The 25,521-nt window shown below is 47.7% G+C and overlaps 1 protein-coding gene across 1 annotated transcript; it reads right to left on the bottom strand.

The window, feature by feature from the left end:
• Window positions 1–7,687: 7,687 nt before the first annotated feature.
• On the bottom strand, window positions 7,688–24,332 carry ACADVL (acyl-CoA dehydrogenase very long chain). The gene is made up of 20 exons (XM_040415416.1): window positions 24,205–24,332; window positions 19,895–19,937; window positions 19,732–19,809; window positions 16,216–16,288; window positions 15,968–16,032; window positions 14,733–14,867; window positions 13,037–13,181; window positions 12,831–12,960; window positions 12,498–12,620; window positions 12,220–12,418; window positions 11,820–11,924; window positions 11,638–11,724; window positions 11,439–11,501; window positions 11,208–11,309; window positions 10,905–11,002; window positions 9,175–9,247; window positions 8,947–9,019; window positions 8,795–8,867; window positions 8,185–8,260; window positions 7,688–8,108 (listed from the first exon to the last, which is right to left on the bottom strand). Exons 1-20 carry the CDS (start codon window positions 24,261–24,263, stop codon window positions 7,968–7,970), a joined length of 1,941 nt encoding a protein of 646 aa, XP_040271350.1. The 5' UTR covers window positions 24,264–24,332; the 3' UTR covers window positions 7,688–7,967.
• Window positions 24,333–25,521: the final 1,189 nt, after the last annotated feature.

Below are 25,521 nucleotides of genomic sequence, written 5' to 3'. Positions count from 1 at the left end.
GGTGAGACACCCCCTCCAACCAGTGACGCCATTCCTCAAAGGCCAACTTGATAGCCAACAACTCTCTATCTCCAACATCATAATTCCTCTCTGCGACCGAGAGCTTCTTGGAGAAAAAGGCACACGGGACCCACTTGCCAGGAGATGAACCCTGTGACAGCACCGCTCCAACCCCCACCTCTGATGCAGCGACCTCCACTACGAATGACTGAGACACATCCGGCTGCACCAGAATGGGAGCAGACGCAAAACGCTCCTTAATAGCCGAAAAGGCCTGCAATGCCTCATCCGACCAGACAGAGACGTCGGCGCCCTTCTTGGTCATATCAGTGAGAGGTTTTACTATGGTAGAATAATTCGAAATAAATTTTCTATAATAATTCGTAAACCCCAAGAACCGCATCAAAGCTTTCTGATTCTCTGGTCGGTCCCACTCCAGAACCGCCCGGACCTTTTCGGGGTCCATACGAAAACCAGAATCAGAAAGCATGTATCCCAAGAACGGAAGCTCTTGCACCGCAAACAAACATTTCTCCAATTTGGCATATAATTTATTCTCCCGAAGGATCGCCAAAACCTGTCTCACATGATCCTGATGGGTCTTCAGATCAGGAGAATAAATTAAAATGTCATCAAGGTAGACTACTACGAACCTCCCCACCAAATGATGAAAAATGTCATTGACGAATCGCTGAAATACCGCTGGCGCGTTCGTCAACCCAAAAGGCATAACCAGGTTCTCAAAATGACCCTCGTGCGTATTGAAGGCCGTTTTCCACTCATCCCCCTCCTTGATTCTGATCAGATTGTAGGCCCCTCTCAAATCCAACTTGGAGAACACCTTGGCTCCAACAATCTGATCAAAAAGATCAGAGATCAAAGGCAGGGGATATGGATCCCGGACTGTAATACGGTTCAATTCCCAGAAATCCAAACACGGTCTCAGTGATCCATCCTTTTTCTTCACAAAGAACAAACCTACAGCCACTGGAGACTTAGATGGTCTAATATGCCCTTTGCCAAACTCTCGGCGACATACTTTCACATGACCTCTCTTTCGGGTTGAGAAAGGTTGTAAAGCCGAGACTTTGGCAACTTAGCCCCCGGAATAAGATTAACCACCTCAGCCCCCCTATCTTAAACACCCTTAATGACCAGGCCACTTTTTACACTTCTGACCTACACTACTTTCACCGTTTATTGCTCGGTCATGCAACTTACCACCCAAATGAATTTTACCTCCTTTTCTTCTCACTAATAGAGCTTTCATTTGGTGGTATTTCATTGCTGCTGACATTTTTACTTTTTTTGTTATTAATCGAAATTTAACGTTTTTTTGCAAAAAAATGACATTTTTAACTTTCAGTTGTAAATTTCTTTTTAAAAACGACATCTATATATACATTTTTCTCTAAATTTATTGTTCTACATGTCTTTGATAAAAAAAAAAAAAAAAAAATGGTTTGGGTAAAAGTTATAGCGTTTACAAACTATGGTACAAAAATGTGAATTTCCGCATTTTGAAGCAGCTCTGACTTTCTGAGCACCTGTCATGTTTCCTGAGGTTCTACAATGCCCAAACAGTAGAAACACCCCACAAATGACCCCATTTCGGAAAGTAGACACCCCAAGGTATTCGCTGATGGGCATAGTGAGTTCATAGAACTTTTTATTTTTTGTCACAAGTTAGCGGAAAATGATTTTTTTTTCTTTCTTTTTTTTCCCTTACAAAGTCTCATATTCCACTAACTTGTGACAAAAAATAAAAACTTCCATGAACTCACTATGCCCATCACGAAATACCTTGGGGTGTCTTCTTTCCAAAATGGGGTCACTTGTGGGGTAGTTATACTGCCCTGGCATTTTAGGGGCCGAATGCGTGAGAAGTAGTTTGAAATCAAAATGTGTAAAAAATGCCCTGTGAAATCCTAAAGGTGCTCTTTGGAATGTGGGCCCCTTTGCCCACCTAGGCTGCAAAAAAGTGTCACACATGTGGTATTGCCGTATTCAGGAGAAGTTGGGCAATGTGTTTTGGAGTGTCTTTTTACATATACCAATGCTGGGTGAGAGAAATATCTCAGCCAAAGACAACTTTTCCCATTTATTTATACAAAGTTGGCATTTGACCGAGATATTTATCTCACCCGTGATGGGCATAGTGAGTTCATGGAAGTTTTTATTTTTTGTCACAAGTTAGTGGAATATGAGACTCTGTAAGAAAAAAATAAAAATCATGATTTTTCGCTAACTTGTGACAAAAAATAAAAAATTCTAGGAACTCACCATGCCCCTCACGGAATACCTTGGGGTGTCTTCTTTCCAAAATGGGGTCACTTGTGGGGTAGTTATACTGCCCTGGCATTTTAGGGGCCCTAATGCGTGAGAAGAAGTCTGGAATCCAAATGTGTAAAAAATGCCCTGTAAAATCTTAAAAGTACTCATTGGAATTTGGGCCCCTTTGCCCACCTAGGCTGCAAAAAAGTGTCACACATGTGGTATCGCCGTACTCAGGAGAAGTAGGGCAATGTGTTTTGGGGTGTATTTTTACATATACCCATGCTTGGTGAGAGAAATATCTCTCTAAAAGTCAACTTTTACCATTTTTTTTATACAAAGTTTTCATTATAGAGATATTTCTCTCACCCAGCATGGGTGTATGTAAAAAGACACCCCAAAACACATTGCCCAACTTCTCCTGAGTACGGCGATACCACATGTGTGACACTTCTTTGCAGCCTAGGTGCGCAAAGGGGCCCAAATTCCAATGAGTATCTTTTAGGAGGGCATTTGGATTCCAGACTTCTTCTCACGCTTTAGGGCCCCTAAAATGCCAGGGCAGTATAAATACCCCACATGTGACCCCATTTTGGAAAGAAGACACCCCAAGGTATTCTGTGAGGGGCATGGCGAGTTCATAGAAGTTTTTTTTTTTTTGGCACAAGTTAGCGGAAATTGATTTTTTTTTGTTTTTTCTCACAAAGTCTCCCTTTCCGCTAACTTGTGACAAAAAATAAAATTTTACATGAACTCGCCATGCCCTTCACAAAATACCTTGAGGTGTCTTCTTTCCAAAATGGGGTCACATGTGGGGTATTTATACTGCCCTGGCATTTTAGGGGCCCTAAAGCGTGAGAAGAAGTCTGGAATATAAATGTTTAAAATTTTTTACGCATTTGGATTCCGTGAGGGGTATGGTGAGTTCATGTGAGATTTTATTTTTTGTCACAAGTTAGTGGAATATGAGACTTTGTAAGAAAAAACAAAAAAATATCAATTTCCGCTAACTTGTGCCAAAAAAATGTCTGAATGGAGCCTTACAGGGGGGTGATCAATGACAGGGGGGTGATCAGGGAGTCTATATGGGGTGATCACCCCCCTGTAAGGCTCCATTCAGAGGTCGGTGTTTTGCGGATCCACGGATCGGATCCGCAAAACACATACGGACGTCTGAATAGAGCCTTACAGGGGGGTGATCACCCCATATAGACTCCCTGATCAACCCCATATAGACTCCCTGATCACGCCCTGTCATTGATCACCCCCTTGTAAGGCTGGCTCCATTCAGAGGTCCGTATGTGTTTTGCGGATCCACGGATCGTATCCGCAAAACACATACGGACGTCTGAATGGAGCCTGACAGGGGGGTGATCAGGGAGTCTATATGGGGTGATCACCCCCCTGTAAGGCTCCATTCAGACGTCCGTATGTGTTTTGCGGATCCGATCCATGGATCCGCAAAACACATACGGACGTCTGAATGGAGCCTTACAGGGGGGTGATCAATGACAGGGGGGTGATCAGGGAGTCTAGATGGGGTGATCACCCCCCTGTAAGACTCTATTCAGACATCCGTATGCGTTTTGCGGATCCGATCCATGGATCCGCAAAACACATACGGACCTCTGAATGGAGCCAGCCTTAAAGGGGGGTGATCAGGGAGTCTATATGTCATTGATCACCCCCCTGTAAGGCTCCATTCAGACGTCCATATGTGTTTTGCGGATCCGCGGATCGGATCCGCAAAACACATACGGACGTCTGAATGGAGCCTTACAGGGGGGTGATCAATGACAGGGGGGTGATCAGGGAGTCTAATATGGGGTGATCAGGGGTTAATAAGTGACAGGGGGGGGTGTAGTGTAGTGGTGTTTGGTGCTACTTATTACTGAGCTGCCTGTGTCCTCTGGTGGTCGATCCATACAAAAGGGACCACCAGAGGACCAGGTAGCAGGTATATTAGACGCTGTTATCAAAACAGCGTTTAATATACCTTTTAGGGGTTAAAAAAAAAAAAAAAAAAAAAAATCGCATCTACAGCCTGCCAGCGAACGATCGCCACTGGCAGGCTGCAGATCCACTCGCTTACCTTCGGTTCCTGTGAACGCGCGCGCCTTCACAGGAAATCTCGCCTCTCGCGAGAGGACGTGTATATGCGTCCACCCAGAATAACAGGGCCGCCGCCAGGACGCAATCCTGCGTACGGCGGTCCTGAGGTGGTTAACTGGACAATCATAGTCTCGATGAGGGGGCAATTCCTGAGCCCCACCCTCCGAAAAGACATCCGCAAAATCTGAGAGATACTGAGCTAAAGCCGTAATGGACACCCCAGAGATAGATGTGACAAGACAATTATCCGAACAAAACTCACTCCAACCAATGATCTGTCTCGCTTGCCAGTTTATAATTGGGTTATGTCTAGTCAACCATGGCAACCCCAAAACTATAGGAGCGGGCAAATCCTTCAAGACAAAACAAGAAATAATTTCTACATGTGAATCCCCCACCCTTAAGTGAATACCATGAACAATGTGAGTAAGGCTCCTTTGAGAAAGTGAGGAAGAATCAATTGCAAAAACACGAATCTCGTTCTCTAAAGTGCAAGTACTTAGTCCTAGGTTTTGAAGGAAAATAAAGTCAATTAGGTTTACCCCAGCACCACAATCAAGGAATACTTCAACAAAAACATTTTTTGACTCTAGCGCCACCATGGCTGGAAGGAGAAAACGGGAACTGCAGGGAGCTTGCTCCACCACACCATTCATGCTACCAAGTGTCAGGGAAGTTTTTTTTTCTTTTTCTCTTCCACCTGTGGTTTAACATAAGGACAAGCAAAAATAAAATTACCCCTCTTTCCACAATAGTAACATAGTTTGTGCACTTTCCTAAATACTCTACTATCAGAATGGCAAGAAACCTGACCCAATTACATGGGTTCCTCCGCTACCCCCGCGTTACCTGTAACATCAGTAGAGACGAACCCACTCACAGAAGGGATACCTTGCGCAGGGGGAGCCCTATACCTCTCTCTGATACGTCTATCTAGCCGTACTGCTAAAGACATGGCGTTCTCCAAAGAGTCTGGGTATTTATGAAAAGCAAGGGCATCCTTCAATCTTTCAGATAACCCCTGACAAAACTGGCTACGTAACGTGGGATCATTCCACTCTGATTCAGTAGCCCACCTCCTAAACTCAAACACAGTAAGCCTCTGCAGTATGTTCCCCCTGAAACAAATTACGTAATCGCGACTCTGCCATCGAGACCCGATCTGGGTCATCGTAGATTAATCCCAGAGCCTTAAAAAATTCCTCCACCGACCGGAGGGCCCAAGAACCAGGTGGCAGAGAAAGACCCAGGATTGCGCGTCCCCTTTAAGCAGAGAAATAACTATACCTATCCTCTGACTCTCATCCCCTGACGACGATGGACGCAGCCGAAAGTACAATTTGCAGGATTCTCTAAAACGGATAAAGTCATCCGTACCTCCTGAAAATCGATCAGGAAGAGCAACTTTAGGCTCCACACAAATTTGACCTGCACCAGCTGCCAGAGCATTCTGACACCGTGCGACCAAACCCCGTAGCTCCACAACCTCTAGGGATAGCTCCTGCATGCGGTCAACCAGTGCTTCAATTGACGCCATCAAAAAAACGCTGAGTAATGGCAGTCACAGTAGGGCGGATTATAATGTCACGGCGGATGTGCACTCAGACTCACAAATAAACCACCAACCAGGCACTGGGCGAGAGACAGGGGAAGAGTCACCTCCTAGCTAATCCCTGACCTCTTTCCCTGCACTGCTCAGCCCACATGCAGACCTTGGTGGTAGGTATGATGTGTCCCCGTGCCTGGGCTGAAACTCCCTAAATTCCCTGAGATGGTGAAGAGGGGAAATAGGAGCAGCCTGCTCGCACAGAATCTGGATGGGAGAGATGACACAAAACAACCAAACTAAAACCACACTTATCTTTCTGAGCTGGAACAGACAACCTTCCTTCCTGGCTTCTAAGACCACAGTGATTCCTATAATCCGCTCAGAGCACTGGGATGGTGTGCTATTTAAACTAATGACCCCACCCAGTGCACCTGATGAGAGGCGGATCCAGCACGGCTCCAAAACAAAACACTAAACTCGTGCTGCTATCCTGGCCGACCTCCGCACATCGTCAGCCTCCTGCCTGGCATATTCTTTCAGCCGCTCCGCTGCTGCCTGCGCTTTACTCGGGCTCATTTCTTGCCTCCTTGATTTCCTCCTCCTATAGTATACTGACCAAGCTATGGTGGCGGGTTACTATATACCAGGATGGCGCAGGACGATAGTCGGGAGCAGACCTTACACGCCCCCCGTGGAGGGGATTTTTAACCTCACATAAGTCCACACTATCATGGTTTTGGTGCATTTTAATACAGTTTTAGGTGGTGCATTTTGGCTGCAGATGTCATCCTTCCACTGAAAAGGGTGAAACCCATGAGATTTCTCTAATCTGATACACTTTACTTCTCTTGTATTACGCTGTAGGTTTTTTTCTGCACTAAATCCATGTGCAGACTCCTTGGAGTGGAGTCAACCTCTTGTGGTGCGGTCCTGGAGAATGACTGGACAAGTTCCTCTTTTTGACCCAAAGAGACCAGGAGAACGGGGCAAAAGTGATTTTTGCTGAGGGCACGTCACCCACCTAGCTCAATTACTTCAGATTCAAAGGATTTCTGATGATTTTTGAGTCTCCAGAGAATGCATAATTTCTTCTCTGGAAAATAAATCCAGAACACGTTCAGTCAAATTCTGGGAAATTAGGCTAGAGGAACAGAGCAGGGTTTTCATGAATGATGCCACAATGCCCCGCACTGAAGGAAACCCGGTTCCTGCCCAACCTACCTTGTGGGTGGACAGAGGTTACTCTCACTCCACGGAGACTTCTGAATCCACGTGGCCAGTGCTGTGACCTGTGTACGGGAAACTTCCGGGTAGGAAGATGGAGCATGACTTATCCACATCCCAGGCGAGCCTGATCTGAGACTCTTCCAGTAGCGGCACGCACAAACCACACCCGGACACTCCCAGGATGTCAGGAAGTGACTACTGGTTCTAGTGCTCGCGTCCTCTTAAAGGGGTTGTCCACTTTCTTATATTGATGACCCCCACACACCAATTAGCTGTTTTTAGAGAAGGCAGCTCTGCCCTATCCACTTGGAGAGGGATGAGAAGGCATTCCATACTTTTGTTAATTATCCACATGTTTTGTTTTATGTTCCAGGTGGGAGGAGCCAGCATTAACCCATTAGTGTGCTGCCAAGTGTCGGCAAGGTGGAATCGTAGATGGAAGATCAGATGTGTGCTAGTGATGGTGAGAGAATCCAGGAAGGATTCTGCTGGGAACGTCCATGGCAATGAGCTCATGGCCACAGCTTGATTACAGAGATTTTATTTCTGGCACTGTTGGCGTAAGGCAGCGGCTTCTCGTAAGGGCTCGGACACACTTGTGGACTATGCAAACAGAACACACGATTCTAAAGTCTAAGGATTTGTCAAACCTAACAACGAATCTTCTGGAGGAGGCTGTATAATGGGGGAAAGGCACATACAATGTGAGGTATTTAAATGTATCGGTAAAGTTTTTTCATTGGGGAAAAATGAAACCAGGACTCATAATGCACAAGTGTGACTACACTCTAAAGAGGGTGGAACCCTAAAAACCTAACGGATGTGAGGCCACCACGCCGCCGTTCTCAACCAGGGCAGCAGAGGCTGAACGCAGGTTCCTAAATAAAGCGGCTCCACCTCCTCCACTCCGCAAGCTCCTCAGTCTGTCGTGCACGCGGGTCGATGCCTGGAGTACAGAGAGAGAATTAGTCCAGATCCCACCGGTCACGTGTATAAGAGCAGCCACGACACAGGTTCCTTACCTCAGTGCACCAGATGTCACACAGGACCTTCTCATGTGCTGCAGTGGGGAGTCCCTGGGACAGAGAACTGGAAGACCTGCAAGATAGAAACACATAGGGGGTCACGTATCAAAGACCAGCGTTTTATCCTCCAGCAATCAAGACTGAGATCTACTCCAGCTGGTAGACAGTTACATCAGAAAACTGGCAATGTGCCGCCCACACCACCTCCCATCACTCCTTTTGGTGAGGGCGGCGTAGAACGCCATTTGCTCCTCAATTAGATGCTCGAAAAGCCACAAACCATGGGCATCTGGCGTAGGGAGTGATAGTGAATGACCCCCATAGAGTGGAAACTGAAAGTCTTTATCTGATGTAGTTCCACCTTTAACCCTTCATTGCTATAGAGTGTGTAAGACGACCCCTGTACCCAGCTGGCTCCTCCGTGGGGTTGGACACCAATTTGTCAGTCCCACTCTGGAGGCAGGAGATTGCCCAAGATCATTACATGGCTGGTCAGGCAGACGTTCAGCTGGTGTCCGCGGGCAGCTGAGGAGTCCATACAGCCAACCATGGGATGTGACTCAAGGACTACTGCTGCCATCTGCATCCTCCTCATTCTACACTTTACCTGGACAGGACCACAACCATGGCGTAGAGGTCGATGGCGCAGTCTGCCACTCTTTGCAGGACGTACTGTTCATCTGGAAGAAGAACAAGATGATTGGTCACACAGAAGAGACACGCCGGACATGGCACTGCTGGGCACGAGATGCATCTTACCCACAATCCTCTTGCCGTACTTGATGAGCAGCTCTTCTACTGCACCGCCAAAATCTTCAATAGCGTGAACTGCCTAAAATGAAAGCAAAGAAGGAAAGCGAACGCTACTTTCAGTGTCCCCTATCACATGTTTTTGGGATGGGCGCTATACACCCAACCCCCCCTAGACTACACGGTCTGGATCCTGCTACCACACACTTCACCCTGCTCATAGCATTCCCCACTCACCAACTCCGCGCTTTTCTCCACTTCAGGGTGGATGTGTCCTTTTAGGGTGAGTCCTGTGCCCAGTCCAGCCCTCCTACAGAAGGGGAAAACAACAGAGTCTAGCAGATAACCGCTCCACCTTTTACTCCCCTGAACATTTCTTCTCAAATTGTCCTTTTCAACTCCTCCACTCAGTAATGTGCCTAGTCACTGTCACCATCTTCATTCCCACTGTCCTCCTCTTCTCAACCCTCTCCACTTTCTTAGCCTCTCCTCTTTCATGAACGCTCATCTTCCTTCCACCCCACATTGTCCTCTTCTCCCCTCACCTCTCATTTTATTCCCACCTAGTCCTCTCTCAGCCTCTCCTCATGTCTTCTCCACACTGTCCTCATCTCCCCCCCAGTCTCTCCTCATGTCTTCTCCACACTGTCCTCTTCTCATGTCTTCTCCCCCCCAGTCTCTCCTCGTGTCTTCTCCAGACTGTCCTCTTCTCCCCTCACCTCTCATTTTATTCCCACCTAGTCCTCTCAGCCTCTCCTCATGTCTTCTCCAGACTGTCCTCTTCACCCCAGTCTCTCCTCATGTCTTCTCCAGACTGTCCTCTTCACCCCAGTCTCTCCTCATGTCTTCTCCAGACTGTCCTCTTCACCCCAGCCTCTCCTCATGTCTTCTCCCCCCCAGCCTCTCCTCATGTCTTCTCCACACTGTCCTCTTCTCCCCAGCCTCTCCTCATGTCTTCTCCACACTGTCCTCTTCTCCCCCCCAGTCTCTCCTCATGTCTTCTCTAGACTGTCCTCTTCTCCCCTCACCTCCCATTTTATTCCCACCTAGTCCTCTCTCAGCCTCTCCTCATCTCCCCCCAGTCTCTCCTCATGTCTTCTCCACACTGTCCTCTTCCCCTCCCCCCAGTCTCTCCTCATGTCTTCTCCACACTGTCCTCTTCCCCCCCCCCAGTCTCTCCTCATGTCTTCTCCAGACTGTCCTCTTCTCCCCAGCCTCTCCTCATGTCTTCTCCAGACTGTCCTCTTCTCCCCAGCCTCTCCTCATGTCTTCTCCACACTGTCCTCCTCTCCCCAGCCTCTCCTCATGTCTTCTCCACACTGTCCTCTTCTCCCCATGCTCTCCTCATGCCTTCTCCAGACTGTCCTCTTCTCCCCAGCCTCTCCTCATGTCTTCTCCACACTGTCCTCTTCTCCCCAGCCTCTCCTCATGTCTTCTCCACACTGTCCTCCTCTCCCCAGCCTCTCCTCATGTCTTCTCCACACTGTCCTCTTCTCCCCAGCCTCTCCTCATGTCTTCTCCACACTGTCCTCTTCTCCCCAGCCTCTCCTCATGTCTTCTCCACACTGTCCTCCTCTCCCCAGCCTCTCCTCATGTCTTCTCCACACTGTCCTCTTCTCCCCAGCCTCTCCTCATGTCTTCTCCACACTGTCCTCTTCTCCCCAGCCTCTCCTCATGTCTTCTCCACACTGTCCTCCTCTCCCCAGCCTCTCCTCATGTCTTCTCCAGACTGTCCTCTTCTCCCCAGCCTCTCCTCATGCCTTCTCCACATTGTTTTCTTCTCCCCTGACCTCTACTCCTTATTAGCTCTACTCTGCCTCTTCTTCCCCAAGCTCTTCTCTTTCCTCTACCTTGTCCTCTTCTCCTGTGCCCCTCCACTCTGTTCTCTCTCTCTCTCAGTCCCTCTACTCCATCCTCCGCACTGTCTGTACCTCCGCTCCTTCTGCCCTGTCCCCCTATGCACTCACCTCCGTGCTCGCTTCAGACCTTCCTTCACAAGTAAGGGCGTGTTGCTCAGCGGGCTACTCAGCGCTTTCTGCAGAGATTTCAGCTCCTTGCCAGCACTCTACAATAAGAATCAGGAGGAGTCACTGGCGGGCAGAGTTAATGTCAAAAGTTCTCTCCAAGACACTGGGTTAGTTCACTCGTACATCCGGTCTCTATATACACCATCCCGTCCCACAGATGTGTGCACATACTTCATGAACCAGCACAAGGATAGTATCCCCCTCCCCTTAGTTCTGTATAAAGGATGCCGCTGCTGGTGGTACCTGCAGTCCATACAGGGCCACGAAGAGTCTGAGGATATCATTGGCTCCTTCAAAGATTCTGAAAATGCGCAGGTCTCGGAGTACTCGTTCCACCCCAGTGTCCTGGTCACCAGAAGAGACAAAACCAGTGTTACCAGCAGATACCAGACTGGACTGTGACCCCGGGATTATCGGGCCATACATCGTGTGACACATCGTCATACTCTAGTGGAGAGAGACTGAGCTCGTTACCTTCATAAAGCCGTTTCCTCCCAGTACCTGGATGCATTCATCGGCCACGGACCAGGCTGCCTCCTGCAGACAACAGAAAAGGACATCAGTATGCTTCCTGCAGAGACTACACAGCCGTCCAGTGTCACAGGACCCTCGGCACGTAACCAGGTCTGTGTGACACATGGCTCCCCTGTACCATCTACGCTGACATACTCACCGAGCCAAAAATTTTGCTTATGGCGGCTTCAACCTGAAAGTCCTTGGCCCCAGAGTCCATGTTTGAGCTGATCATGTATGCCATTGACTACAGAATAAGGGGTGGAGTCAGTTACATGAAGCATTCGCTGCCAACCCCCCCCCCCCCCATACATCATCATACTCCTCCATACCCCCACCTACCTCCGTCACATACTGCAGGACAGCCATGCGTGCCAGCTTCTCTTGGATGACTCCAAAGTTATGAAGTTTATTTCCGAATTGGGAGCGATTCAACGCATGTTCCACCTGCCGGAAGAAGACTACTGTGTCAAGTGTGGACCCCTGTAACTCCTCCAGGTATTCCTCCTGTTAACAGTATAGCCCAGGGCTGGCCAACCTGCGGCTCTCCAGCTGTTGCAAAACTACAACTCCCAGCATGCCCAGTCTGCCTACAGCTATCAGCCTACAGCAGGGAATGGTGGGAGTTGTAGTTTTACAACAGCTGGAGAGCAGCAGGTTGGAGAGCCGCAGGTTGGCCAGCCCTAGTATAGCCCTTCTCCTCAGTGCCTCCCTCTAGTGGTCATCCCTTGTTACCACTTACAGCTTTCTGAATCAGACCCTTCATGGTGCCAGACATTGCTGCAGCCATCCCAAACCGTCCGTTGTTGAGGATGTTCATGGCCACTTTGAAACCGTTGCCTTCACCCCCCAGCACGTTCTCTGCAGGGACACGGACCTCATCAAAGTATACAGGTGCTGTGTTACTGGCCCGTATGCCCAGCTTCTTGTCAGGCGGCCCGCTGCAGGGGAAGACATGTCAGGTGAAGGCGTTACTGGCGAGCAGTAGAAGACATGTAGCTTGTGCACCCCATTACTTACCTTGTCACCCCTTCTCCTCTCTCCACTATAAATGCTGTGATCTTATCTTTCATCTCCCCAGAGGTTGGGTCCTGGACTTGAGTTCTTGCAAAGACAGTGAATAAGTCGGCAATGCCCCCATTACTGCAAGAGAGATGGAACAGAAGTCAAGACGCTGGGGGAAACACAGGAACCTGCCCTGGACGGAGCTACGAGGGCAGGATATCAGGGAGGAAAGGATCTGTCCAGGGCATCTGGGTGGGATGGAGGCCAGGAGACCATCCGCTCTGTGCTCTGCCAGGTGATAACAGGTCTCCACATGGGGACCACCTCGTACTCCCCAGCCCTCCTCACCTGATCCATAGTTTGCCCCCAGAGAGGGTGTAGTACTTTCCACAGGCGCTCTTCTTGGCAGTAGACCTGATCGAGGCGGCATCGGATCCGCTGGTCGGCTCAGTCAGACAGTACGCCGCAATTATTTCACCTGGATAAGAAATACTATTAGAGGCGAAGCTTCGGCTCCAGGCAGGACTACTGTCCCTTCCAGCCGTTGTCCTTACCTGAGGCAAGACGCGGCAGATACGTCTTTTTCTGCTCCTCAGTACCATACAGAAGGATCCCTTTAAAGCCAATAGACTGATGGGCACCTAAAGTAATGCCGACACCTAGGTCGTGCTGTCCTACTATCTCCACCAATCGAGCATACTGATCCGGGGACGGGGCAAGGGAGTAGAAAAGAAAAAATGCATCATTAAAAAGCACCACGCCGTCTACAGATCTGGGACTTTTACTAACCTCATACATCAGTTTTGTGGCATGAAAGAAGAGCTGCGGATTTTTGCCGCTCTGTTGCACTCGCCACTTTTTTAAAAAAGTGCAGAACTGAGCAAAAGTGTCCGAATCTGGTGTCTGCCACCCTTATTAACCCTCCCAAAAATTATTATGGATTTTTAATGTGCGTCTGCAGTAAATCTCGTTGGCTCACAACTCCGGGGACACAACTGCATTTTTAACCCCTTAGTGACAGGATTAATTTTAGTCTTAAGGACCAGTAATATTTTTACCCTTTGTGTTCAGTCATAACTTTTTCTTTTAAATTCTTTTATTTTATTTTGCAGGATTAGGCTACTTTCACACCGGAGGAAACCGCTTCCATTTTGTCCCCATTTATAGTCAAGACAGAGAGCACCAGAATGCGTTCCGTTCGGTTGTGTCCACAATGGGGTGCGGAGCAAGACGGATCCGTCATGACACACAATGTAAGTCAATGGTGCCGGATCCGTCCCACAGTGACTTACAATACAGATAATACAACCGGATCGTTCATAACGGATGCAGATGGTTGTATTATCATGACGGAAGCGTTTTTGCTGATCCTTGTGGGGTTTTTTTAGGAACCATTTTGGGGATATATATTGTAATAAATAACTTATTTTTAGGGGGGATAAATTTAAAAAACAGCAATTTTAACATTATTTTGTGGAATTTATTTGCCGTGGTCACTGAGTGGTAAAAATAAGATAACCTTATTATGTGGTCAGTACGGTGATGATAATGTCACGTTTCTATATATTTTTACTATATTCTACTCCAAACTGAAGGGGAGGGGGCGGCTGCTTTAGCTGCAGATATGGGCTCTGTATTGTTTGAAAGCTGTGGCATTCCAAGAATACAAACAATACCAGAATGACAGCAATATCTTCAGTACATGGGAAGATATCGCTGTTAGAAATCGGGATACAGTGAATGCAGCTGAAAGTAATAGCAGGTTTTAATCCTGACTCGATTTCTAACAGTGATATCTCCTGCTTATATTGGGCTAATGCTGTCATTTTGGTCATTCTTACATGAAAGGTTGGATGCTTGCTTTCGAACAAGACCAGGCCCATGCTTCTAGCTGCTAACAATCAGGAGATACCAGCTGCTAAAGCAGACCCTCCCCCGCTTCCCTTCTGCCCAAGCCCAGCTCAGGCAAAACAGTGATTAAAGGGGGGGTTTATCTCAAGAATTTTAAAAATAGGCACAGAATTAACACTGGCACTATTTCTGGAAGACAGCAGCCATGTTTTTCTAATCCTGGAAAACCCATTCAAAACCAACAAGCAGCAGGATCAGGGTTGGTCTGCTGGTCACATCAACAGACTACACTCAAGCACGTTAATGGGGCAGACGTACATAAACAACACATAATGTGACCATCTGACACTAAACAGCTCCATAAACCACCACCCCCTACATCTGACCACAAACCATTACCTGTGTATTATTCAGTCCCAGTCCACCCAACTCAGCTGGGACTTGGAGACCAAATGCACCTAGCTCTTTGAGTCCAGACATGGACTTGTCATCCACCCTCTGGAGATCGTCATTCAGGGCGGGGTCATTTACCTCCTAAGTAAAAAAAAAAAAATAGGAAGTCAACTTATGTGTGGCCCTGCTTACATGGTGTTCTTCAAGTACTGTGCCCCCTCCAGGGGAATATTCCAGTAACTAACCTACCACTCACACCGACTCATCATTTCTGCCCCTGCAATGGTTTTCTTTCCTGCCCTTTAATTTTCACACCTTTGCTATCAATTCCTCAATCATTTCACTATGTCCTATGTGCTTTCATCTTCTCCTACCTTCTCTCCTTCTTCCTCTTATGTTCTGCAGCTTCTCTTCACCTTTGTTTTCTTCTTCTAGTTTTCTACATATTCCCCAACTTTCTCTCTTCTAATGTCCTACGTTTTCTGATATTCTAGATCTCCTCCGACCTTCTCTCCTTCCACCTATGTTCTACATCTTCTCTGACCTTCCCTCCTTCTAATATTCTACATTTCCTCTGACCGTCTCTCCTGCTTTCTTTAATATTTGACCTTTTCTCCAATCTGCTCTTCCTCTTTTGTTCCACAGCTTTTCTCACCTTTCCTTTTTCTAGTATTCTACATATTGCACAAACGTCTCTCCTTCCTAATGTTCTACGTCATCTCCAACCTTCTCTCCATCTTCCTAAAATATTCTATATCTTTTAAAACTCTCTCCATCTTCATCAAATATTCTACATCTTCTTCAACCTACTCTCCTTCTCTTTCTAATAGTCTACATTTTCTCTGACCGTCTCTCGTTCTTCTACATCTTCTTTGACCTTCTGTTCCTCTCATGTTCTATTTTACATATTCCCCGACCTTCTCTCCTTCGAAATGTCCTACGCATTCTCCAAACTTCGCTCCTTCTTCCTCTAATATTCTACATCTTCTCCGATCCCTCCTTTTTCTAATGTTATATATATTCTTTGATCTTATATCCCTATTTTTCTAATGTTGTACATCTTCTCTTCCTCCAATCTCTCATCTCTTCCCTTTCATCCTACTTCTTTTGCTCCCTTTTCCCCTCTTGTCCTACTTTCTCACATCTTTTGTCCTAGACCTTCTCCAGTGTTCACATCTATTGTCCTTGTTACATAATACAATTTATCTGTCTCATTTTATCCATCTACATGTTTTACTCACTTGGAAGAAACGGGACACAGGACTAATCAACTCACTGAGGAACTGAGATTGATCCTCACTTAATACTGTAGGAAGAGAAGTTGAAATGAGACACCACAGGACACAAGTGCAACCAGCAGACAAACCAAGAGGAGTGAAGAGGGACGGCCATGCACCAATGTGTGTAGGGGAGGGATGGTGGGAGTGTGAGTAATACTCGCATACAGAGTCATCCTGGTATCTTACTTTATGGATACTTTGTATCTTACCTGATGGATATGGGAAGACTTGTTGCGTATGAATCAGTCCACTAAACATCCCCACAGCAAATGACAAAGATTCCTGGAGATATAGACGAAGAAAGAAGAGCATTCATAAAGGATAGGGCACCCACCACACAGGGGAGCTCCGAGGGCTATGTGTCTAGATCGTACAGGACAGGGCACCCACCACACAGGGGGGCTCGAGGGCTATGTGTCTAGATCATACAGGACAGGGCACCCACCACACAGGGGAGCTCCGAGGGCTACATGTCTAGATCGTACAGGACAGGGCACCCACCACACAGGGGCGCTCCAAGGGCTATGTGTCTAGATCGTACAGGACAGGGCACCCACCACACAGGGGGGCTCGAGGGCTATGTGTCTAGATCGTACAGGACAGGGCACCCACCACACAGGTGAGCTCTGAGGGCTATGCCTCTAGATCGTACAGGACAGGGCACCCACCACACAGGGGGGCTCGAGGGCTATGTGTCTAGATCGTACAGGACAGGGCACCCACCACACAGGGGGGCTCGAGGGCTATGTGTCTAGATCGTACAGGACAGGGCACCCACCACACAGGGGCGCTCCAAGGGCTATGTGTCTAGATCGTACAGGACAGGGCACCCACCACACAGGGGCGCTCCAAGGGCTATGTGTCTAGATCGTACAGGACAGGGCACCCACCACACAGGGGGGCTCGAGGGCTATGTGTCTAGATCGTACAGGACAGGGCACCCACCACACAGGGGCGCTCCAAGGGCTATGTGTCTAGATCGTACAGGACAGGGCACCCACCACACAGGGGCGCTCCAAGGGCTATGTGTCTAGATCGTACAGGACAGGGCACCCACCACACAGGGGCGCTCCAAGGGCTATGTGTCTAGATCGTACAGGACAGGGCACCCACCACACAGGGGCGCTCCAAGGGCTATGTGTCTAGATCGTACAGGACAGGGCACCCACCACACAGGGGGGCTCGAGGGCTATGTGTCTAGATCGTACAGGACAGGGCACCCACCACACAGGGGAGCTCTGAGGGCTATGCCTCTAGATCAGACCTGGGCAAACTACGGCCCGCGGGCCGTATACGGCCCGGCGGACCTTTTAATCCGGCCCCCGGGCGGAGCCAGAGGCGTGCCAAGCAATGATACCCCTCCTCCGCGAATGAAGAGGACTTCCGACTCGGCGTGCTGCGTGTGGCATGGCGCGGTGGCAGGGAGGCAGCGTCAGCGGCAGTACTGTCTAGGTAAGACACAGCAGGGGGGGGGGTGCCTCGTGCGAGCCGTACCCGGGACCCGGCCGGCCGCAATTATTCCCTTCTCTGTAACAGCGCAGCGCCCGCGGCTCTCATAGTATCGGCTGTGACTGTCTGACACTGACAGTCACAGAGCCGACAAGCATGAAGCTGCGGCCGCCTCCCCCTGTGCTGTGTGTAGTCAGTGTGACTAACACATGGCTGATCATCTCTGAGCATTACGTTTCTAAAGGCAAGGGGGGGGGGGGGGGGAGGGGTGTGTACTATTGTAAGGGGGGGGGGTGTTCTGTATATGATGGGGGGGCCGGGGGGGTGTTCTGTATATGAGGGGGCCTTCTGTATTCTGGGGGGATTCTTCTGTATTCTGGGGGATCTGTATTGTGGGGGGGGGGGGGGGGGGGTGTTCTGTATTTTAGGGGGGTTTGAACTGTAGGGGTGGGTCTGTATTGTAGGGGGGTTCTGTAGGGGGGTCTGTATTGTAGGGAGGGGTCTGCACTAGGGTTGTCCCGATACCAGTATCGGTATCGGGACCGATACCGAGTATTAGCGGGAGTACTCGTACTCCCGCTAATACCCCCGATACTTCCCCCCAATCCCCCCCCCGCCGCAGCCGAAACCGCCAACAACGACGCCGCCGCTACAACGTTAATCACCGCGGCGCGGGGAACATTACAGACAGCTTTCGTTTGAACAGCTGTTTTCCCCGCTGCGCATAGACACTCCCCCTTGGACGGATCTGTCCAATCGCGAGCAAGGGGGAGTGTCTATGCGCAGCGGGGAAAACAGCTGTTCAAACGAACGCTGTCTGTAATATTCCCCGCCGCGGTGATTAGGTACAGTAGGTACGGGGGACAATGGCTGGATTCACAGGGGGACAATGGCTGGATTCACAGGGGGGGGACTACCCCTTTAAGATTTGGAGTGTCTTTGCATTATGTCTTGAGAATGCTAAGAACCTCTTTCCAACAGTAAATGAAACTCAAAATGTGTTTGAGTGAACGTGATTGTAAATTTTCACTAATATGAGTCACAAATAGTGAAAAATGTTCATTGTTTTGGGAAATTTTGTTTAATAAATTTAAATTTTTTTCTTGTAAGGCAACCTCACTTTTTCATTGTTTAACTATAACAAGTACTCGTACCAGTTGTCCAACAATGATATTTACTGCTTTTTATAAAGAAATACAATTGATTTTATGCAGTATTGAGTTTAGCCTTTTGGCCCGGCCCTCCAAAATATTTTCAGTTTCTCATGTGGCCCCATCGAAAAAATAATTGCCCACCCCTGCTCTAGATTGTACAGGACAGGGCACCCATCGCACAGGGGAACTCTGAGGGCTATGTGTCTAGATCGTACAGGACAGGGCACCCACCACACAGGGGCGCTCCAAGGGCTATGCTTAGATCGTACAGGACAGGGCACCCACCACACAGGGGGGCTCGAGGGCTATGTGTCTAGATCATACAGGACAGGGCACCCACCACACAGGGGCGCTCCAAGGGCTATGTGTCTAGATCGTACAGGACAGGGCACCCACCACACAGGGGGGCTCCAAGGGCTATGTGTCTAGATCGTACAGGACAGGGCACCCACCACACAGGGGCGCTCCAAGGGCTATGTGTCTAGATCGTACAGGACAGGGCACCCACCACACAGGGGGGCTCGAGGGCTATGTGTCTAGATCGTACAGGACAGGGCACCCACCACACAGGGGAGCTCTGAGGGCTATGCCTCTAGATTGTACAGGACAGGGCACCCATCGCATAGGGGAGCTCTGAGGGCTATGTGTCTAGATCGTACAGGACAGGGCACCCACCACACAGGGGCGCTCCAAGGGCTATGCTTAGATCGTACAGGACAGGGCACCCACCACACAGGGGGGCTCGAGGGCTATGTGTCTAGATCATACAGGACAGGGCACCCACCACACAGGGGCGCTCCAAGGGCTATGCCTCTAGATTGTACAGATCTGCTGGTTTGTTATCCGAGGCTTTCCTATGTTCCTCTGGTAAACATGCTGTTTGGATATTACAGATTACATAGTAACATAGTTTGTAAGGCTGAAAAAAAGACACCTGTCCATCCAGTTCAGCCTGTTATCCTGCAAGTTGATCCAGAGGATCACTGATGATCCCATGGTCATCTAATTACGCTGCTATCAGACTAGTCACTATTGCAGATAAGCTCCACTCACTGCGACACCACATACCCAACTCAGGTAAAAAGTATGAGAAACAGCAAATAGTCAGAAATCAGCACCTACCGGAGAGCTCTTCTCTGCCATATGGACATGCTCCGAGGCCGTCGCTGAGGCCGAGACGCCATCTTTATCCACAACTGTCTGTAGAAACAATCCAAATACACAACATAAGTATAATGAGGGGGAACTGCGAGCAGGACACGGACGGGCGTAACACAGTGATTACCTCTGCGGTCTGCGCATAACTCCGGACACATCCAGCCTGGGACCTGCATGATACATATCAGTCAGTGACTGTAAGAGCTATGACCCCCCCCAACAATGGTCGATATACATTAAAGGTTATACATCAAAAGGTACGACACCACAGACATCCCCCCAACAATGGTGGAGATACATCAAAGGTACGACATCACAGACCCCCCCCCCCCCCCCAACAATGGTGGATATACATTAATGGTATGACACCACAGACACCCCCCCCACCAACAATGGTGGAGATACATTAAAGGTATGACACCACAGACTCCTCCTCCCCCCCCCAACAATGTTGGATAGGTGCTCCATTCAAGATCTCGCCTCGTGGGGTAAGGATGTGCAGTGGCTGGGTTTGGGGTGGCCCCAACGCTACGCTGTGTCCCCCGGGCACAGTCGAGGTGTCACCACGTGTTGCTGCTCTCCGGAAGGGATGGTAAGGCATGGTGCACCCCAATGGCAAATAAGTCCAGAAAGTCAGGGTCTGCAGTAAACCAGGGTGCCTATTTACTGGAGGAATTCAGGTGGAAAACAGGAGAGTTATATGGCCGGCTTCTCCAGTCTCCTCCCTGAGACGAGGCATAGGGCCGGCTTCTCCAGTCTCCTCCCTGAGACTAGGCATAGGGCCGGCTTCTCCAGTCTCCTCCCTGAGACGAGGCATAGGGCCGGCTTCTCCAGTCTCCTCCCTGAGACTAGGCATAGGGCCGGCTTCTCCAGTCTCCTCCCTGAGACGAGGCATAGGGCCGGCTTCTCCAGTCTCCTCCCTGAGACGAGGCAGAGGGCTGGCTTCTCCAGTCTCCTCCCTGAGACGAGGCAGAGGGCTGGCTTTTCCAGTCTCCTCCCTGAGACGAGGCAGAGGGCCGGCTTTTCCAGTCTCCTCCCTGAGACGAGGCAGAGGGCCGGCTTCTCCAGTCTCCTCCCTGAGACGAGGCAGAGGGCCGGCTTCTCCAGTCTCCTCCCTGAGACGAAGCAGAGGGCTGGCTTCTCCAGTCTCCTCCCTGAGATGAGGCATAGGGCTGGCTTCTCCAGTCTCCTCCCTGAGATGAGGCATAGGGCTGGCTTCTCCAGTCTCCTCCCTGAGATGAGGCATAGGGCCGGCTTCTCCAGTCTCCTCCCTGAGATGAGGCATAGGGCCGGCTTCTCCAGTCTCCTCCCTGAGATGAGGCATAGGGCCGGCTTCTCCAGTCTCCTCCCTGAGACGAGGCATAGGGCCGGCTTCTCCAGTCTCCTCCCTGAGACGAGGCATAGGGCCGGCTTCTCCAGTCTCCTCCCTGAGATGAGGCATAGGGCCGGCTTCTCCAGTCTCCTCCCTGAGATGAGGCATAGGGCCGGCTTCTCCAGTCTCCTCCCTGAGATGAGGCATAGGGCCGGCTTCTCCAGTCTCCTCCCTGAGATGAGGCATAGGGCCGGCTTCTCCAGTCTCCTCCCTGAGATGAGGCATAGGGCTGTCTTCTCCAGTCTCCTCCCTGAGATGAGACATAGGGCCGTCTTCTCCAGTCTCCTCCCTGAGATGAGGCATAGGGCCGGCTTCTCCAGTCTCCTCCCTGAGATGAGACATAGGGCCGTCTTCTCCAGTCTCCTCCCTGAGATGAGGCATAGGGCTGGCTTCTCCAGACTCCTCCCTGGCAGAAGGAGGGTTTGATGGTGAGGCAAGGCCTGAGCTAGCTGTACCTCTCTCTCTCTCTCAGTAGGCCGATACCCTGGTCAAGGGCCCACGGTCTGTAGCGCAGTAGTCAGGATGGTGACCCATGGTCTGTGGCTTAGCGTCCCCATCTCGGTATCTTCTTCTGGTCACTCATAGAGACTGGCATAAGTCTCCCCTCCAAGCACTGGTCCCTAACTGCAGAACACTAGGGGCTCTGACTGCTCTCCTTATATACATTTTCTAGATGGACTGGAACCTTCTAGTGGGAGGGGAGGAGAAGCTCAGCACAAACAGATACAATGTAACACTTTCCGTCTGTCATAGACTTACATCAGAGCATCAGTGATACTCAATGGCAATGACAGCAGTTTTTCCAGACAAAAACAAGTTTCCAGACAAACGGATCCGGGATTTGACTTTTTCACATTTTTAAAAAGGTCTGCGCGTGCACAGACCGCAAAACCGGATCCGTTTTTCCGGAACACTTAGGGCCGGATCTGGCATTAATGCATTTCAATGTAAAATAATGCCGGCATATCCGGCATTCCGGTAAGTGTTCCAGAATTTTGGACTGAGAAAATACCGCAACATGCTGTGGTATTTTCTCAGTCCAAAAACCGTACAGTGACTGAACTGAAGACATCCTGATGAATACTGAACGGATCGCTCTCCATTTAGAAAGCATTAGGATAAAACTGATCAGTTTTTTTCTGGTATTGAGCCCCTACGACGGAACTCAGCGCCGGAAAAGAAAAACGCTATTATATACACATTACTATATATAACCCCTATAGATGTATTATACACACATTACTACATATATCCCCTATAGATATACTATATACATTACTATATATACTATATACATTACTATATATATCCCCTATAGATGTATTATACACACATTACTACATATATCCCCTATAGATGTATTACATACACATTGATATATATCCCCTATAGATGCATTATACACACATTACTACATATAACCCCTATAGATATACTATACACACACATTACTACATATATCCCCTATAGATATATATATCAGTGTGTATAGTATATATATATATATATCCCCTATAGATATACTATACACATTACTATATATATCCCCTATAGATGTATTATACACATACTACTACATATATCCCCTATAGATATACTATATACATTACACCATATATCCCCTATAGATGTATTACATACACATTGATATATATATCCCCTATAGATATACTATACACACATTACTACATATATCCCCTATAGATATACTATATACATTACAACATATATCCCCTATAGATGTATTATATACACATTGATATATATCCCCTATAGATGTATTATACACACTACTACATATATCCCCTATAGATGTATTATACACACATTACTACATATATCCCCTATAGATGTATTATACACACTACTACATATATCCCCTATAGATATACTATATACATTACACCATATATCCCCTATAGATGTATTACATACACATTGATATATATCCCCTATAGATGCATTATACACACACATTACTACATATATCACCTATAGATATACTATACACACTGATATATATATATCCCCTATAGATATACTATACACACACTACTACATATATCCCCTATAGATATACTATACACATTACTATATATATCCCCTATAGATGTATTATACACACACTACTACATATATCCCCTATAGATATACTATACACATTATATATATATCCCCTATAGATGTATTATACACACATTACTACATATATCCCCTATAGATATACTATACACACATTGATATATATATATATATATACACCCTATAGATGTATTATACACACACATTACTACATATAACCCCTATAGATATACTATACACACTGATATATATATATCCCCTATAGATATACTATACACACATTACTACATATATCCCCTATAGATGTATTATACACATACATCCCCTATAGATATACTATATACATTACAACATATATCCCCTATAGATGTATTATACACATACTACTACATATATCCCCTATAGATATACTATATACATTACAACATATATCCCCTATAGATGTATTATATACACATTGATATATATATCCCCTATAGATGTATTATACACACATTACTACATATATCCCCTATAGATATACTATACACACATTGATATATATACACACCCTATAGATGTATTATACACACATTGATATATATCCCCTATAGATGTTTTATATACACATTGAGATATATCCCCTATAGATGTATTATACACACATTACTACATATATCCCCTATAGATATACTATACACACATTGATATATATATCCCCTATAGATGTATTATACACACATTGATATATATATCCCCTATAGATGTTTTATACACACGTTGATATATATATCCCCTATAGATGGGCGATATCCAGTGGGCAGCAAGTCAATGACTACTCCCTGACACCCCCCTCACACTGGATAGTGGATGAGTCCTGGTCACATTCATGCAGTAGTCGGTCTGAACCATTTACCATTCCCACAGGTTACTCGGGCTGTACCACTTTTCACACTATATATAACAGTATGTAATCAGTATGTGCCGCACTGCGTGTCACTTACCCGCGGCTGATATAACGGAAGAGCCCCCGGGACACCGCAGCCGGTAACACAGCTTTCATGTTGTAAATAGAACAAGGTCACCGCACTTCCGGCACCACGTGACTTCCGGCCCCGCGGCATTGTGGGAGTTCTGTGAGGCGGAAGGGGCGGTGGGTCATCCTGTGGAGATGTGAACGTCTCCTCACCAGGAGTCCAGCGGGCTTCCCGCCCTGTGGGGCAGTCACGTGACGGTTATGGCGATAGGTCAGGTCCGAGAGATAATGGAGGCATCTAAATATGTAGTATTCAGTCAGTGGTGGTGGTGTCCTCTATAGGTGTTATATACAGTCAGTGATGGTGTCCTGTATAGGTGTTATATACAGTCAGTGATGGTGGTGTCCTCTATAGGTGTTATATACAGTCAGTGATGGTGGTGGTGTCCTCTATAGGTGTTATATACAGTCAGTGATGGTGGTGGTGTCCTCTATAGGTGTTATATACAGTCAGTGATGGTGTCTTCTATAGCTGTTATATACAGTCAGTGATGGTGGTGTCCTCTATAGGTGTTATATATACAGTCAGTGATGGTGGTGGTGTCCTCTATAGGTGTTATATTCAGTCAGTGATGGTGGTGGTGTCCTCTATAGGTGTTATATACAGTCAGTGATGGTGGTGTCTTCTATAGGTGTTATATACAGTCAGTGATGGCGGTGGTGTCCTCTATAGCTGTTATATACAGTCAGTGATGGCGGTGGTGTCCTGTATAGGTGTTATATACAGTCAGTGGTGGTGTCTTCTATAGGTGTTATATACAGTCAGTGATGGTGTCTTCTATAGCTGTTATATACAGTCAGTGATGGTGGTGTCCTCTATAGGTGTTATATACAGTCAGTGATGGTGGTGTCCTCTATAGGTGTTATATATACAGTCAGTGATGGTGGTGGTGTCCTCTATAGGTGTTATATTCAGTCAGTGATGGTGGTGGTGTCCTCTATAGGTGTTATATACAGTCAGTGATGGTGGTGTATTCTATAGGTGTTATATACAGTCAGTGATGGCGGTGGTGTCCTCTATAGCTGTTATATACAGTCAGTGATAGCGGTGGTGTCCTCTATAGGTGTTATATACAGTCAGTGATGGTGGTGGTGTCTTCTATAGGTGTTATATACAGTCAGTGATGGCGGTGGTGTCCTGTATAGGTGTTATATACAGTCAGTGATGGTGGTGGTGTCCTCTATAGGTGTTATATACAGTCAGTGATGGTGGTGGTGTCTTCTATAGGTGTTATATACAGTCAGTGATGGTGGTGTCCTCTATAGGTGTTATATACAGTCAGTG

The sequence above is a fragment of the Bufo bufo genome, chromosome 1 (genome assembly GCF_905171765.1).
Source record: "Bufo bufo chromosome 1, aBufBuf1.1, whole genome shotgun sequence".
NCBI lineage: Eukaryota > Metazoa > Chordata > Amphibia > Anura > Bufonidae > Bufo > Bufo bufo.
This window is presented reverse-complemented; position numbering and strand designations above follow the sequence as displayed.